This window comes from Aspergillus karnatakaensis, assembly GCF_047715665.1.
Source record: "Aspergillus karnatakaensis strain CBS 102800 unplaced genomic scaffold BJY04scaffold_32, whole genome shotgun sequence".
Classification (NCBI taxonomy): Eukaryota; Fungi; Ascomycota; class Eurotiomycetes; order Eurotiales; family Aspergillaceae; genus Aspergillus; species Aspergillus karnatakaensis.
Genome location: NW_027395744.1, coordinates 307,611 through 323,588, shown reverse-complemented (window position 1 = coordinate 323,588; position 15,978 = coordinate 307,611). Strand labels below are relative to the sequence as shown.

General features: G+C 50.7%; 5 protein-coding genes across 5 annotated transcripts; 3 read left to right on the top strand and 2 right to left on the bottom strand.

Annotated features, from left to right (window-relative positions):
* Window positions 1-275: 275 nt before the first annotated feature.
* BJY04DRAFT_192009 (GPI-anchor transamidase) lies at window positions 276-1,995 on the top strand. Its single transcript, XM_073711733.1, has one exon. It carries the CDS (start codon window positions 465-467, stop codon window positions 1,659-1,661), a length of 1,197 nt encoding a protein of 398 aa, XP_073570048.1. The 5' UTR covers window positions 276-464; the 3' UTR covers window positions 1,662-1,995.
* A 597-nt stretch (window positions 1,996-2,592) lies between these two features.
* BJY04DRAFT_192006 (cell division control 45 family protein) lies at window positions 2,593-5,182 on the top strand. The gene is made up of 2 exons (XM_073711732.1): window positions 2,593-3,018; window positions 3,073-5,182. Exons 1-2 carry the CDS (start codon window positions 2,608-2,610, stop codon window positions 4,867-4,869), a joined length of 2,208 nt encoding a protein of 735 aa, XP_073570047.1. The 5' UTR covers window positions 2,593-2,607; the 3' UTR covers window positions 4,870-5,182.
* Window positions 5,183-5,331: 149 nt separating this feature from the next.
* On the top strand, window positions 5,332-7,056 carry BJY04DRAFT_83068 (uncharacterized protein). The gene is made up of 3 exons (XM_073721151.1): window positions 5,332-6,168; window positions 6,226-6,686; window positions 6,754-7,056. The coding sequence occupies exons 1-3, from the start codon at window positions 5,376-5,378 to the stop codon at window positions 6,952-6,954; spliced, it is 1,455 nt and encodes a 484-aa protein (XP_073570046.1). The 5' UTR covers window positions 5,332-5,375; the 3' UTR covers window positions 6,955-7,056.
* A 414-nt stretch (window positions 7,057-7,470) lies between these two features.
* Window positions 7,471-10,577, bottom strand: BJY04DRAFT_219503 (DEAD/DEAH box helicase; the record flags this gene model as incomplete). The annotated part of the gene is made up of 2 exons (XM_073716600.1): window positions 7,471-10,216; window positions 10,297-10,577. 2 exons carry the CDS (start codon window positions 10,575-10,577, stop codon window positions 7,471-7,473), a joined length of 3,027 nt encoding a protein of 1,008 aa, XP_073570045.1.
* Window positions 10,578-10,755: 178 nt separating this feature from the next.
* BJY04DRAFT_191999 (putative choline transport protein) lies at window positions 10,756-12,117 on the bottom strand. Its single transcript, XM_073711731.1, has one exon. The coding sequence runs from the start codon at window positions 12,071-12,073 to the stop codon at window positions 10,964-10,966; it is 1,110 nt and encodes a 369-aa protein (XP_073570044.1). The 5' UTR covers window positions 12,074-12,117; the 3' UTR covers window positions 10,756-10,963.
* Between the last annotated feature and the right edge of the window lie 3,861 nt (window positions 12,118-15,978).

The following is a 15,978-nucleotide window of genomic DNA, read 5'->3' as shown; positions in this document are numbered from 1 at the left end:
GGATTGTCTGCTTCATCAAATTGGCCAGGGTCAGCTACTCTTCAGGCTTTTGGTTTAGATGATCTGAGTCTGGATATATATACTCTATACACTATATCTATACACTATCAAAGATTCATCTTACCATCATAATCCAGATCCATTCACAAGAGACATACCTTAGGTAGTATACTATGTAGAAGGTCTTGGCACTTCCACCGGCGGACCCATTATTAATCCATCGCCACTAAGACAGCCCCAGAAATAATGTCGGACCTCGACCTCTCCCCACTGGGCACTGACTCCCTTGAGTCCCTTCAGCGGCAGCCCCATTTCAGTTCTTTCTCGGTACTACCTACCTAGGTACCATGCAACTAGCATCAGTATTCAGTTCAAGCCACTAGACACCTGTGGTTGAATCGTGCGCTCTCACGTCCGTTTGCTTCTAACCAATCCCTCATGCTTTGATTCCATCTCCTCTCGCCATGTTTCTGTCTCTTGGGTTCACCCGGGCCCTCTCACTCCTTTACGTCCTCCTTTTCACAGCCTTAGTTGCATCAGAGCATACATCGAACTGGGCTGTTCTCGTTGCTACATCTCGCTTTTGGTTCAACTATCGCCACCTTGCAAATGTCCTCTCCCTCTACCGAACCGTGAAGCGCCTCGGAATCCCCGACTCTCAGATTATCGTCATGCTGCCAGATGACATGGCTTGCAACCCTCGAAATGCTTTCCCCGGGACGGTCTACAGTAACTCGGATCGCGCGGTGGATCTATATGGTGATAACATTGAGGTGGACTACCGCGGTTATGAGGTTACAGTGGAGAACTTTATTCGTCTCCTGACCGACCGGCTGGATGAGGATGTCCCTCGCAGCAAGCGTCTTGGATCGGACGCTGGCAGCAACGTGCTCGTCTATATGACGGGACACGGTGGTGACCAATTCCTCAAATTCCAAGACGCCGAGGAGATTGGGGCGTGGGATTTGGCGGACGCTTTCGGCCAGATGTGGGAGAAGAAGCGCTACAATGAACTACTTTTTATGATCGACACGTGCCAGGCGAACACGATGTACACTCATTTCTATTCGCCGAACATCGTTGCGACCGGATCCAGCGAACTCGATCAGTCATCCTACTCTCACCATGCCGACAACGATGTCGGTGTTGCGGTAATTGACCGCTGGACTTACTATGTGCTTGAGTTTCTTGAAAGTCAGGTGACAAGCACCAATTCAAAGCAAACACTGGGTGATTTGTTTGACTCTTACGATGAGACGAAGATTCATTCGAATCCTGGAGTGCGATGGGACCTGTTCCCTGGAGGTGAGCAGGAGGGCCGTCTTCGGAAGCTGGTGGACTTTTTTGGCAATGTCCAGAGCGTTGAAGTTGAGAAAACCGATGCCAACGAGCCCGGTTCATTGAAGGAGGATCTCGTGGAGATCGCACGACTTGTCGAGAAATGGCGGACGTTCTCACAAGATCACGCCGCAACTGCTAACACTACATCGCAGCAGGCAGTACTGGAAGATTCTCCTTATGAAGTCAAAAGGAGGAACGTCGGAGCTGTGAAATTGACCGAGGAAGCACCTTGGGAGAAGCGCTTGGTTGGACTGTCGGTTCTGGGAGCGTGTGCCGCCATTTGGCTCACTGGATCTGCCTTGAGCGGGGCCTTGGCTTGATCATAATACTTCTGCTATTGTCTCAGTAGATCTTTGGATATCACTTTCAGCGTGCCTTTCATCATACACCCAAAACAGGTTCACATGGAAAGATGGATGCTCACCTGATATATGCCTTTGCTTTTACATTCTCAGCGAATTTCACTCAACTGTAATACCTAAAGATCACTAGCCAGAAATTCCAAGTGAAAGATACGATACCTAGTCATGAAAGAAGAATGGACATGCATTCCTTGCCGGTTGCCGTCACTGCGGCCCCGGCCTTGAAAGCAGGAGTCTTGGCAGGCCCACGTGAGGGACGCGTCGAGGCTGGAACAAGATGCGCGCATCGGATCCATGCTTACCCTGTGAAAAGACCCAACAATCCATCTACATTATTCCCAAGCCTGCTTGTTTTTCCTTTATTGAATTATAGGGCCTTGCGAGGCCTCAATTGCCCCGTTAGACCTCTTTCCTCCCTCCTTCCTGCCTATCTATTTCGATTCCATTCTTAATAAATGTCCTCTCGACGCGTTAGTATACCGATACCACGAGTACCTACAACCCCGATTGAATCTACTTGAACAGTGAATGATAGACACGCACGCTGTCACCGACTATGTATCTCCCTCGTCAACTAATATCCCACCTCTATCTCCAACTTCTCCGTGCACACCACGCTCTCTCACCACCCGTCTTGATCCTCGTCGCCCTCGAACCGGACGCCCTCTGCGCGTGCCGCATTTTAACTGCTCTTCTGAAACGCGACTACATTCCTCATAAAATCCACCCTGTCGCTGGATATGGCGATCTCACGCGCGCAGGCGAGGAACTCGTCCAGCCGATGCAGACAAGTAACGGAGGAAGTGGGGGTGTGGTTGTCTGTCTCGGAGTCGGTGGACTTGTCGATCTCGGCGATGTCTTGGGGCTTGGTGGTGCGGATGAGGAGAGCGGGGAGGGAGAGGACATGGGTGGAGTGGAGGTTTGGGTATTTGACGCGAGGAGGCCGTGGAATCTGGCCAATGTTTTTGGCAGCTCACCGCTGAAAGGGAGTGGAGATGGGGACGCTCTGCGGAAAAGGGCGCTTGGGGTGGAAAAGGGCTGTATCACAATTTCGTATAAATCTGGGAGTGGAAACGGGGGTGTGGTTGCTTACGATGACGGGGATATAGAGGAGGAGATGAGCAGAGAGAAAGAGGCCTACTACGCGCTATTGGAGATGCCGGAGGTCGATGAGGAGGACGCTGATGATGATGAGGACGATGAGCCGCCGTCTAGCTCGGACTCGAAGAAGCGGAAATCCTGGTCGCGTGAGGATGAAGACGAGGAATTCGAGGACGAGGATGGGCCGCCCCGGCAGCGAAGGAGGAGTAACTCCGTATGATTGTCGCTGGTTGTGGACTTGTTATTTGCTGTCTCTGACTTTAACTAGGGCTCATCGATTACTTCGTCACCGACCCGACGCGAACGCGCTGGCCAAGATTCCTCCAACACTTCGCGCTCTGTCACACCGGTGTCAGATTCACCCTCCCCAGCACAAACAAAACAACCTTCCGCGCGAGCGCTGAGAAGACGGCTACTCCGTTTGAAACATAAGCATGAGAGTGTTCTACAGCAGTATTACTCATCCGGCACGTCATACTCTGAGCCAATCTCTTCGATCATGTATTCCCTTGCCTCTGAACTGGGTCGTGGAGACAACGACCTCTTGTGGCTGGCCATCGTTGGGGTCTGCAGCTTGGAACTCAGCGGACGTACTATGTCTGGAGTGGGTGCTTCGAGCGCGTCGGAGTCAGGAGGACTAGCAGGATGGGGTGGCGAGCGAGGAGAGCGAATACGGCGGATACTACGCGATGAAGTCCACCGGTTAAATCCCCCAGATCCGAACGAACGCGATATACGAGGAGAGATTGCGGGTGTCATTCCCACTACTGCTCGATCACCTACTGACAAATCCATTCGATTATCGCCGGAACCGCGATTCATCCTCGTCCGCCACTGGTCACTCTACGAGAGCATGCTGCACAGTCCATACTTGGCGTCTAGGCTACATGTGTGGACAGAGAACGGGCGAAAGCGGTTGCACAAACTTTTGGCGAAGATGGGAATCAGTCTAACCCAGTGCCACCAGAATTACACACACATGGATATGGAGCTGAAACGGGTTTTACGCCAACGGCTCCTCAAATATGCGCCCATGTACGGCTTAGACGGCTTGGTGCCTCCAGAAGCATCCGGCCATGCCATGTCTCGTGAAGGCTGGGGTTTTGTCCGTTGCTGGGGATGGAAGGCTTGTCTTTCAGCCACAGATGTGGGTGTCATGGTCGGTGCAATCCTCGAGGTTGGGTCGGAGGAAGTCCCCGGCGCATGGGATGCCAAACGCCTACCACGGCCCAAAAGAGCAGAGGACTCTGAGGCGGACTCAGATCCGGGAAATCTTCTTCCGCGTTTCTGGATGGCATACGACGCACTCTCGTTGACATCAGAGTCACCAACGCTTCTTATGGACGCACTGCCACTTGCTCAACATCTGCATCGTGCGATTCTGCGCACAGGCACCTCACTCCTATCGAAACACCAGATCCGGCATTTACGTGCTTTCCGCATTGCCGTTGTCAAGGATGGCCCGGACGTCAAGCTTTTCACAAACCCAGGAGCCCTAACAAAACTAGCCCTATGGGTTGCTGAAGCTATCCGGGTACAAGAAAGAGATCGAGGTGACACGATCAAGATTGGAAAGAGGCGAGCGGCCGGCACGCCGCTGGTCCTGGCTGGTCTTGACGAGGACCGTGGTCTCTACGTTGTTGTGGGTACTGGTGGCGGAGGCGGTGTTGTTGATTTTGCTGCTATGGCTAAACGCCGTGAAGAACGACGGAAGAAGAAGGAAGCCAAGGACAAAAAGCGACAGGAGCGAGCAGAAGCACGCGCGAAGCGAGCTGCTGAGCGAGCCGCGAGGGCTGAGTATGGCGAGGAAGAAGACGAGGAAGAGTCGGAAGAGGAAGACGAAGAGTCATCCTCTGAATCTGAGTCTGAATCCGAGGACGAGCAAGACACAAGCAGCAACAAGCACCTCCTGCGCAACCGGTTCGGTATCGCCTTCCAAGAAGTTGTGCAAGAAACCAACACCCGCGTTAGGATTGATAGCTTCGAGCACTGTGTGGTCGAGGTGCAGAAGGAAGATCTCGGAGGTTTCCTCGAAGCTTTAAGTTTCCGCAGCGTCGTTGGTTGAGTTTTCATCGCTCGTTGTCTGTTGATATGTTATTGCTAATGCTTTTTCCCTTGTATACCGGAAGTGGATCTACACTGATTTATGGGTTTGGGTTTCTGTCTTTGAGCCTGGCCAATTGGCCGGCTCTCATTCCCCCTAGATGTTTTACGATGTTGGATCTATACAGCCATTCATTTGTTCGTTGTTCTTTTGTTTGGGAGTGGTTGATTTCCTGTCTGCTTGCATTGCCATCCCCTGTCACGACCCCTTTGCATCCTGCACATGCCTGGCGCTACTGGTGTTTCTTCCATGATAAGATTTGGACCTGACTAGCATGAATGAGAGGAATTACTATACTATACTCGTGATCTTGCTTAAGATCTTCTGTTTCCATCGGACAAACTCCGATCCACCCCGCAGAGAACCCCGACCCCTCATCATCCACCACAGCAGGTACATATACATCTCCAAACAATCCCCTCAATCGACCTCACCTATCGACTTCAAGATTTATCCTCACCTCCAGAATGACATCCTACCCTCCTCTTCCCCTGCAGAGCACCCTTGCCTCCCTTCCACCAGAGAACCCTTCCAACGCTCTCACCCAAATTACCACCCATCTCTCCTCCCCCACCCAGCGCCCCCGCCGCCTCGTCGTCCTCGACGACGACCCAACAGGTACACAGACTTGTCACAACATCTCCGTCCTAACAGTCTGGGACATCCCTACGCTGACCGCCGAATTCCACTCCCACTCGCCCGGCTTTTTTATCCTCACAAACTCGCGCGCCCTCCCACCCAGCGAATGCGAGATTCTTATCCGCGAGATCTGCCAAAACGTCGCGTCTGCCGCCGAACAAGCTCTCGGTATCGAGGCCAAGGACGCTGTTGACATTGTGCTTAGGGGTGATAGTACACTACGCGGCCATTTCCCACTTGAAGTCGATGTAGCGCAGGATGTCTTTGGTAAACCAGACGCCGTGATCCTCGCACCGTTCTTCTTCCAGGGAGGGCGGTTTACGATAAACGATGTGCATTATGTCGCCGAGGGTGAACAATTGGTTCCTGCAGGGGAGACGCAGTTTGCGCAGGATGCGACGTTTGGGTACAAGAGCTCGAATTTGAAGGAGTATGTGCTCGAGAAGGCGCCGGGGCGGTGGGGTGCGAGTCAGGTTCATTCTGTCTCTCTTGATGATATCAGACTTAAGGGTCCGGAAGGAGTCTCTGAGCGGTTATTGTCTTTTTCGAGAGGAGGAGTGGTCGTTGTTAATGCAGCTGCGGAGTCGGACATGGCTGTTTTTGTCGCGGGGGTGTTGCAAGGTAGCTCTCTCCGTCATAATAGTCTTATTTACTCTGATACTGACGCCGATGATACAGCCGAAGCGAAAGGCTATCGCTATATCTACCGCACCGGTGCAGCTTTTGTCTCAACTCGTCTAGGAATCGACCCAATCCCACCCCTCACAGCAACAGACCTTAGTCTCCCCAACCCCCGCGAAACAGGCGGGCTCATCCTCGCTGGCTCCTACGTACCGAAAACAACTGCACAGCTCAAGTACTTGACCGACCATCGCGGGTCTGATGTCCTCTCCGTGATTGAGATTCAAGTCGAGGACCTTATCGCATCTCCGGATAGCGCCGCTACTCTAATCACCAAGGTCGTACAGAAGACAGAGAAACATCTCAAAGCCGGCAAGGATACACTCGTCATGACGAGCCGAAGGCTCATAAAGGGTGACGACGAGCTCTCGTCACTAGGCATTGGGTCTAAAGTTGCGGAGGCGCTGGTGGGCGTTTTACAGAGGATTGAAGTCCGGCCGAGGTTTATCATTGCAAAGGTAACCGTACCATCTTCATTTCCCATCTCACATCTCTGCTCTAAATACTAACGGGTGTATCCTACAGGGCGGAATAACATCCTCCGATGCAGCGACCAAAGGTCTCTTGATGAAACGAGCCCTGATAGCCGGTCAAGCGGCCGCTGGCGTACCCCTTTGGAGATGTGACGAGCCGACCTCAAGACATAGGGGTGTTCCCTTCGTTGTCTTCCCGGGAAATGTAGGCGGCGAAGCTACACTTTCTGAGCTTGTGACGGCTTGGAGTTGAGCGAGCTCTAAAACTACCCGAAGATCGATTGTTTATAGCGCTTCAAGTTGATAGAAGTAAAACAATGTCTTTTCCTATTGGATCTTCAGCTGCTTCTCATTGCCTTAGGCCGGACTAGGTGTGTCAGGGACATCCAACCTGGTAATACCGAAAATATACTTGGGGGGTACTAGATCGCTCCGGCCTATTTCATCACTCAATGAATGAGGAAAGGGCAACCACCTAATGATCGTTCGGAAGGAAGGTACGTGAGCGCGGGCAGCTCCTTCCATCTCGGGTCAACGTCGAAAAGACTAAGGAAGGGGAGAGTGACCGTGGTCCTGACTCAGCTCTTGATAGTCCCTGTTGAAAGGAGTCTATACTCGCAGCAGCACATCGCGCTTTACTTCGAGCACGAATTAGGCTTTCAGCTAACTATAGCATATCAAGGAATCTTATATCCTCAGATGATTAATTAATATACTATACACCTCGTCTCTATATCTATCTCGGCAGGGTTGACTGGACAACTGACATCTAATCATCGGACAGATCAACCGGTGACACCGCCGTGCCTGCTCCATTCCCACTCCCGATTCCACTCGCTGCGCTGCTACTTGAACTATGTTGAGAAAGAGCCTTAACAGAAGCATCCTTGACCTCCGGCTTCGTCGACTTCTTAAACAGAAAGTCGACCCTGTTCTCCTCGTCCTTGAGTAGCGAGCGCAAGACCTCGTCGTCGATAATCTGATTGAGATCCTCCACTTGCTCTACATGTGATGTTGAGTTTCCCGATGAAACGAACAGGGACGGGTCTATATGTGCGTAGTGTGAAAGTGTTTCGTGCAACTTTTGTTTACCGACTGTTTCGCCGGTTTCGGTAGACTTCCTGCCATTCTTGGTCGTGGACTTCTTTGCATGTTTGCGTCGTCTGATCTTTGAGTCGAGCAGTTGTTCTTGTTCTTCCATGTTGAGCTCAGAGGCCTTCATGAGGGTTGCAAAGTCCGGAAGGTCAAAACCTTCGTCATCTTCCTCACTAGAGTCGCCAGAGATAGTAAGGCCATCATCGGGCGATGGCTCCTCCCCATCCAGAGGACTGGTAGTACACCCTTGCCCACCACAACTACATGATAACAGATCGTGCGTCTGGCACTTACTCTCCACGTCCAACCTAAATAGATCTTTCAGCTCATCCCGCGAAAACTGCGCAACACTATCCTTGTGCTCCATCACACTATCTGCAAGTCCAATCTTCGTGACCTGGCGCTGCCAGATCTTTTCTTCAAGACTGCCCTTGAGTAGTATGCGATATATGTGGCAATGCCGTTTCTGGCCGTCGCGGTGAATGCGTGCCATGGCTTGAATATCTGTGGCGGGATTCCAGTCCACATCGAAGAGGACAAGACGGCTAGCGCCAATTAGGTTCAACCCAGTTCCTCCTGCTTTGGCAGAGAGGAGAAAGGCAAAGCAGAGGTTTGGAGGGAGGCGGTTGAAATCTTCGACTAGGCCCTGACGTTTTTGCGCTGGAGTAGAGCCATCAAGGCGAAGGAAGGGAAGGGAGAGGGAGTTGAGGAGGTTGGCAAGGAGGGTTAGTGTTGAGGTGTAGTTTGAGACGAGGACTATTTTCTCCGATGTTGATGTGCGTAGGTGGTGGAGGAGTTGGTCTAAGACACGAATCTTAGCGCTACATGATGGAGAAAAGTGTCGGAGGAGGCTCGGAGGTAGAGATGACAAAAGGGCAGCGATTGTCTCGCTCGGCGGTTCATTGACATTTTTTGGTGATAGTAGAGAAGGGCTATTGCACAGTTTCTTCAGGATGGTGATCAGCTGCAGAGCGCTCTCGGAGTTGCCGATAGCGCACTGAAAGACTGGTGAAGCAAGCACATTCTGATATATCTTTGCTTGAGTATTAGTCGGTTTGCAGAACAAAACGTATTCAGTTTTCGGTGGCAGATATTTGGCGAGGATATCCGCAGTTCTTCGTAGCATGAACTTCGACGTAAGCTCTCGGAGCTCCTCGTTCCTAGCCTCGCCCTTCTCAATATCTTTCTCCGTTGCTTCGGGTTGTCTACTCTTCACAATAGGTCCCTCAAACTCTTTGATAAAGGATTTGAAGGACCCCAGGACACCCGGGTTGACAAGGTCCACGGCGGCAAAAAACTCCTTCAGGTCATTCTGGATTGGCGTACCGGAGAGAATGACCCTCTTCGTTGCGTTCAGTGACTGAATTGCCTGTCCACTTTTGTTCTGAAGTGTCTTCAACCGATGTCCTTCATCTGCAATAACGATGTCGACCCCATTACCGCGAGCTAGTCCTTCTTGAACGGTCCTCAATTTTTCATACCCCACAATCATGATACTATATGCCTTGCCCATGGTGAAATCTGTCAGTCGCTTTCTCTTGTCATCAAAAACGAAAACGCCAATCCGTTCGTTCCCAAGCCATTTTCGGAACTCTTTTCTCCAGTTATTTATCAGGGTAACGGGGCATACGATCAAAGCCTTTTTGATCACCGGACCAGCCTCATATATCGGGTTTTGTTTCAATAATGTCCACAGCAGGGTTATTGTCTGTAATGTTTTCCCCAGGCCCATATCATCCGCTAAAATTGCCCCTTCACCATTGAAGGAGCGCATGCCCATGACGCACTCGTATAAGAACTGGACACCTTCCCGCTGATGCGGCCGTAGGTGCTTGCTCAAGATCGGATCAACAACGACATCGGCAATCCGTTTTCCTTTTGGGACTGAGCTCGGCCGCTTCATGATCAATGCATCAGGCTGCTTCGGATCATGCCGCGGGGTGGGCTCTTCTGACGAGGTAGAGGTCAGAACCGTATCCGTCAACAAGGGCTTCTTGTATGCTCCCGAGACCGACCCGCGACTCGCTATACTTGATGGACGGCCCTCCTTTACCAGGGTCTTGCCCGTCCTTGAATCAGACACCCTTGAGTTCGACGTGGAATCCTTCTGACTGCCAATAACAGGAACGAGTGTCTTCTTCGGAGGGGCCTTTTCCTGCCCTCGAGGCTGAGACGGCTTCTCTTGACTCTTAGTCTCTAGAAAGCGTTTCCCAGAAAGGTATTCCTTCTTCGAAATCTCAGTGTCAATTTCGACTTCTTTCCCTCCGATAGACAACGTTGTACCCTCTTTCAAAGCAGATCCATACATCACCCTTCCCATTTCCCTCCCAGAGATGTCCTGCAAGTAGAGGTACCCATCGCGAGCCGAAACGATTCCGTCGCCGTCCCAGGTCTTGTTCTTTTTCGTGGTCGGTTTGCGCCTAAACAGAAACATTGTATTAGAGCCTTAGCTTCAAGGACTATTGTAGGAGACGACGATAAACGAGTTGAGATACCGTACCAGAGCACATTGAAATACTTCGCACCGGCCGAATCCGCACCTTCACCGACACCACTGAGAGTCGTCGCCTCTCCAACATTCGTCACCTGCAGCAAAGGCTTCCGGTAGCCCGTTGCCGTCGGTCGCGTTCCGATCGAGGTAGTTTCTCTAGGCGTCAGTCGCGGCTTCTTCGTAGGCGGGCCATCGTCCGTTTCAGTGGTGGTTTTGGCTGATTTGGGTGTTGAGACCGATGTTTCTTGTGGTTTCCTTATTGAAGGAGGTTTAAAAGGTTTAAAGACCATAGCGAGGGATGGTCTTCTGGGTGTTTGTCAAGGGTCATCGTCCATTGAGCTGACGGGAGGGAAGTTGATTTTCTCGTGTTGGGGAAAACGCGTGTTCACGTGACTATACAAGAGTGGCATACTTCAATTAGTTACTCAATTTAACTAGGAAGCGGAATTGATTTCCTGGTGGATAAAATTTGGTAAAAATAATAGTATCATTAGAACACGGTAAAGCCTTATGCAGCAAATATATACAAACTGTACCGTAACAATTGTGAGAAGATGAAGATGTTGTCTTTTGAGGCCGCTAATATGCCAAACCACCAATCTAAAGCGCCGTATATAATAAAGTGCCGGAGTATTATTCGTACATTTCAAATCTTGGCTTCCGTAGAGAAACTCGTTTACTTGGCGTCATCCATCAGAGCCCTGTCAGTCAACGGGACAAACTTTGGACCCTCGTATGATCCCTGCCTAAACAACCAATTGATGGCAACAAAGATGGTCAGGCCACCGGTCATCAAGCTAGCGTAGTTCATCGAAGCTGCATCCGTGGGAAGGGAGAAGGGGAAGCAGAAGATGATAGCGAAGGCGATGATGTAGATGCAGCTGAGGACATTGATCACATAGCCGATATTCCCCATCCAGAAGTAACCGCGGACAAAGGAAGAGCGGCGGCTGAGTACATGGGGGAAGATCGCGGCGAAGTAGGAAAGAGAGGACAGCTGTACGAAACAGCCGACGAAGGCATTGAAAGCGGTGGTGGAGCCGACATAGATGCAGGCGAGGATGGTAATGATGATACCGCAAATGAGAGTTGCGTTAAAAGGGTTGTGCATCTGGGTGTTGATGTGTCCAACCCAGTTGGGGAAGGGGGTAGCGCGGTCGCGAGCAAGGGTCCAAAGGGTACGGCCCGCGGTAATGTAACAACCGGCACAGTTGATAACAGTGGGGAGGAAGGTGACAATGAGCAGACCGAGACCGCCACCCCTTGATCCACTAGCTTGGTGGTAGATTTCAGCGAGAGGAAAGGCACTGTTGAGAACAGCATCGAGGTCGTTCACGGCGTAGAACAGAGCAATCATGTAGAGCAAGCCGGTGATGAAACCGATGCTCATCTGAGCCAGAATAGCCTTGGGGATATTCCTGCTGGGCTTGGGGATTTCTTCGGCAAGATGGGTGGAACAATCGGGGGTGCCTACAGCGTAGGCACCATTCAGCATACCTGCGACGAAAACGAAACCATTGCTAGAGTATCCGGTCTGATTAGACCAGGTGCGCCAGACCTCCTCGTCTGTGGCGTAAGGAATGCCATTGACGTGAGGCATGCACGCGCAGACAATGATGGTGATAAGCACACCGGACAGAATGAAGAAACCTCCCAAGCTGTTCAGCTGCGGAAGGAAGCGATTCAGGAACAGGACAACCGAGCAGCACAGCCAGGTGCAGATGATGAAGCTGATAAACACGTGCCATGCCTTCATCTCGAAGTCAGGATGCATCAGCGCATACATGGAGACCGTCTGCTGTCCGAGAATAGCAGACACCGAGGCGCCACCAAGAACCCAGGCCAAGCAGTTCCACCAACCGGCAAAGAAACCACAGACGCGACCGTATTTTCCAGCAGTAATTGAGGCCCAGTGATAGACTACAGCCCAGGTCAGCGAGAGGTTAGGATTGAGGAAAGTCAAGACAACGTACCGCCACCAGCAGATGGCATCCCGGAGGCTAATTCGGCAATAGAGGCAGCAACCATCCAGTAGCAAAGTGAGACGGCAATGAATTCATAGATGACACCAGAAGGTCCTCCATTGTAAAGAGCAACAGCCACACTTCCTCCTTGGGCGATCCAGGTATTTCCAGTAGTGATAGCGAGAGCACAGATACTAAGCAGGCTGTAGTTACGCTGTAGCTCCTGGCGATGGCCGGAGGCGTTCACCAAATCCATTGAAGAGCGCTGTTCCTCCGTCGAAGCATCAACAACACCGGACTTTTCCGGATGCTCAGCAGCCATGGCGTGAAGTGAGAAGCAAAGTATAAAGAGAGTCGAAGGTCGAATCAAGAACCGGGGGTAAAGTAGGTAGTTAATAATCGGGGCACTCGGGAAGGTGGTCGATAAGAGTTAAACCCAGTGGCGAAGGGTGATTAGATCAAATCGACGGCATAAGTAACAAGACACAAAAGAATGGTCGTTCCTGGCTTCTAGAAGAAGACGGGTCGATAGGGAGAGGGGGAAGAAGCGCAGGCCCGTTCAGAATCGGGAGGACATGATTATAAGTTTATACTCGGTGCTACTGCTAGTAGTTGGTTAGTTTACTACTAAGTCTACTGCTCGTGCTCCTGCGCCGATGCGAGGAGAACTGACCCGTTTCAAGTTACCTACCTCCGGCTGTGGGACAATCGTTATGGAGCCGAGTCAGCCCAGATTGCCAATCAGATGCCCCAAAGACCCTGGTCTGTGGCAACCCAGCGACGGCCATACTAAGCCCAAAGAGGGAGCTTCAGCAGATGGCTAACCATCTCTCAATCTCTCACGGTCTCACTCGGTGAGATTTGCTAACAGAATGCCTCAATTCATGGTCAAGAGGATCTTCATGGATACTGAGCTCAGAGCTACCGTTTGATCTTTGCACGAGCATGTCAATGATGCCTCCACCCCGATTTACCCCGGATATTCGAGATCTATATACTGTATCGGGCAGGTGGTCGACCTCAAGCAAGGGGATTATACAGCCAATGCATAGCTGATTGCACGCTACCTACACTCAGACCAGATCCCGTGACAGGAATATATGTGTAAGTCAGACAGGACTCAGGAGCACCTTGGAAGTGAAACTAGACACGAAAAAAGGAACCAGCGTGAGAGCATAGTTTCAAGTGAACCCACTGGCAGAAGTACAGACTATAGAAATGGCCCCCTTCCGAATGCCACCAACAATCGAGTCACGTTGCAGCCTCGAGCAACGGAATAATCTTTATTCTTATTATTGTAAGATACGACGAACGAGGGCACACTTGAAAAGTTCTTTGCAAGTTAAGTTTGTATCGAGGAGGGCGACGGTGGGGATGAAAGCCCACGTCGACCCGCCCTCACACTCGCCGCCGAAACGTGGGGTCTCCCTGGGCTTTTGCGTTAAGTGACCATCCAAGGTTGAGTCAATACCATGGATGCAAGGCTGAGAATTTGAGAAACCAAGGATGCAACCAGAGACTATCAGCATAATTTGGCGTGAAAACAAACAATGACAGCTAATTATCCGTCCATTGCCTGACACTCGGTATATTGCTGGTTGCCGGTAGGGAACTATCTAGGTTTGTCCCGCCCTAACATGTAATTTACCTTTCTAAGGCTTGAACTCGATCCTTCGAGCGATAATGACATTATTATTGATGAGGTGATCGAAACGACTTCGTTTATAATCCTGGACAGTGTGGCTTGGGTAGTGTCTGTTGGACATTGATTGTCTTCAATCTCTCGATATTGCACGTGAGAGCGATTCGCATCTAGAAGGGTTGGGCTGGCTGCAACTGAGGGAATTAAGAATTTTACGGTTGCATCCGTTGGCTAGCTTAGTACCTGAATAATCATAATGACAATATAATAATAACACGAATAATAATAAAATAAAGATGGCGACAGAGAGACTCGGAGCACAAGTTCACGGTTCTAGAGCTCGGCAATCGCCGGGTTTATGCTTAGCTCGGAAAATTGCATCTTTAGACAGATGATCAGCCCAGTTTGAGCATCATCGGAGGCCATATGCTCTCGATCTTATAAGACAACCTGTCAAGGACTCTTCAGATCCTTCAAGTGAAGATCATGAACTCGCTTCTTGAAGCCAAGCAGAGGAATGATCATGATCAGAACAGACAGTGCACAGCAGATCACGATCAGAATGCCAACCAAGCAGGACGCACCAACACAGGTCTCCAGAGTTACTAGTAGCTTTCCCCTTAATATCTATTCTCATTGGACATACTTAGTCGAGACCCGAGAGAAACTTGCCATCGCACCAAGTGGCGTGGCTCTTACTGGCTTCAGCTCGCCTCCAGGGATATCCTGAGCCGGATCGGCGACTGTGGGGACCGATACGCGTAAGAAGGAGAGGACACTGGACAGTGTATACTGTAGGTACAGTAGTCTGCAAAAACTACATCTCTGGTCGAACCAGCATAACAGAATGAAAAGGCGGCAAAACAAAGGCCTGGACAGATCCGAAAAGGGATCTCTGTTGGATGCAATTCTTGACCATGAACAACAGTATAGCCATTCGGGTCGCGGTGACATGATTGGTACATCCTGCGGAGGATGTGCTTCCAGAAACAAACCTTGGGTTGGAAACTCGAGAATTGGATGATGAACCGTGCCTTGCAGTATTTGAATTTGTGCCTGGCCTTGTCATTCGAATCAGAGACTTGCCCTGGATCCAACGCAATGGACTAAGAGTTGAGTGGCTTTTTCGTTCCGGAGGCCTTCCTTCGACTTGCAGGACCAGGTTGAACTCTCGCTTCAAGGCGCTGTTCTAACTACACTACTACTTCTTCTCTCGCTCGGGGCATCGCACGATGGCTGGATAGATGATCCACTTTGCATTGCCGGTGGATCTCTTGTCCTCTTAGCCCCCAAGCAAGAGCGAGACAAGAAGGCGAGAACCCTCAATCGGACCATCGCCCGATAATGCCTGCTCTTAATTGCTATATTAATATAACTTTCTCAAGCCTTACTAAAGGAGAGTTTGATGGTGTGACCAGAAAGTCGCCGATGGCTTGAAGGGGATATGAAGCAATTACAACAGTGATGATACTGTAATAGTTAATAATACTAATGACATTTTTGACACGACTCGGCATTGAAAGATCGACGGAATGTTCATGGAAGACCCAGAGAGAGAGAACGCTGGCAGTCGATCAATTGCTGCTTTGGAGAAGCAGATAAAGTTTGTGGTGGATCTTAGCAGTGGGCTGCGTCCAGAAACACAATTATTCGGGGCATCTCCTCGAGGGTCGCATGTGGGCTTCTTCTTCTTCTTCTTCGCTTTGCCATACCCACTCTTGGGCTTGGTTCAGTTGCACCATCAATCAACTTCTTGCCCGTTAATGCTCCCTAATTCGCCAGATGCTGAATTATCCATGCCGATGAATCGGCCAGTGGTGGGCTGTGGCTTTTTGCTACGGCCTACTACGTACCAGACTTGTTCCTGGCGGGGGGTCTCCGAGTGCCCCGGCGGCGGGCAATAATGGCATGCTGACGGTGTCTGGTACTACTGTCCTCTTTGCCATCTTCCTCTACTACAGTACTACTGCTTCTTCTTCTTCCTTGCTTCTTCTGCTAATTTTTTAGCGTTATCACTGCATCGGCCTGCCTGTCATTACCGTATTCTTTCCGTCCAACAGCCATAATCCTTGCTGGGCCGTTTTT

Coding starts and splice junctions, on each gene's coding strand:
- BJY04DRAFT_192009 (XM_073711733.1), top strand. CDS start 465: ATGTTTCTGTCTCTTGGGTTCACCCGGGCCCTCTCACTCCTTTACGTC.
- BJY04DRAFT_83068 (XM_073721151.1), top strand. CDS start 5,376: ATGACATCCTACCCTCCTCTTCCCCTGCAGAGCACCCTTGCCTCCCTT. Junction 6,169..6,225: donor TGTCGCGGGGGTGTTGCAAG/GTAGCTCTCTCC, acceptor CCGATGATACAG/CCGAAGCGAAAGGCTATCGC. Junction 6,687..6,753: donor CGAGGTTTATCATTGCAAAG/GTAACCGTACCA, acceptor TGTATCCTACAG/GGCGGAATAACATCCTCCGA.
- BJY04DRAFT_192006 (XM_073711732.1), top strand. CDS start 2,608: ATGGGTGGAGTGGAGGTTTGGGTATTTGACGCGAGGAGGCCGTGGAAT. Junction 3,019..3,072: donor AGCGAAGGAGGAGTAACTCC/GTATGATTGTCG, acceptor GACTTTAACTAG/GGCTCATCGATTACTTCGTC.
- BJY04DRAFT_191999 (XM_073711731.1), bottom strand. CDS start 12,073: ATGTATGCGCTGATGCATCCTGACTTCGAGATGAAGGCATGGCACGTG.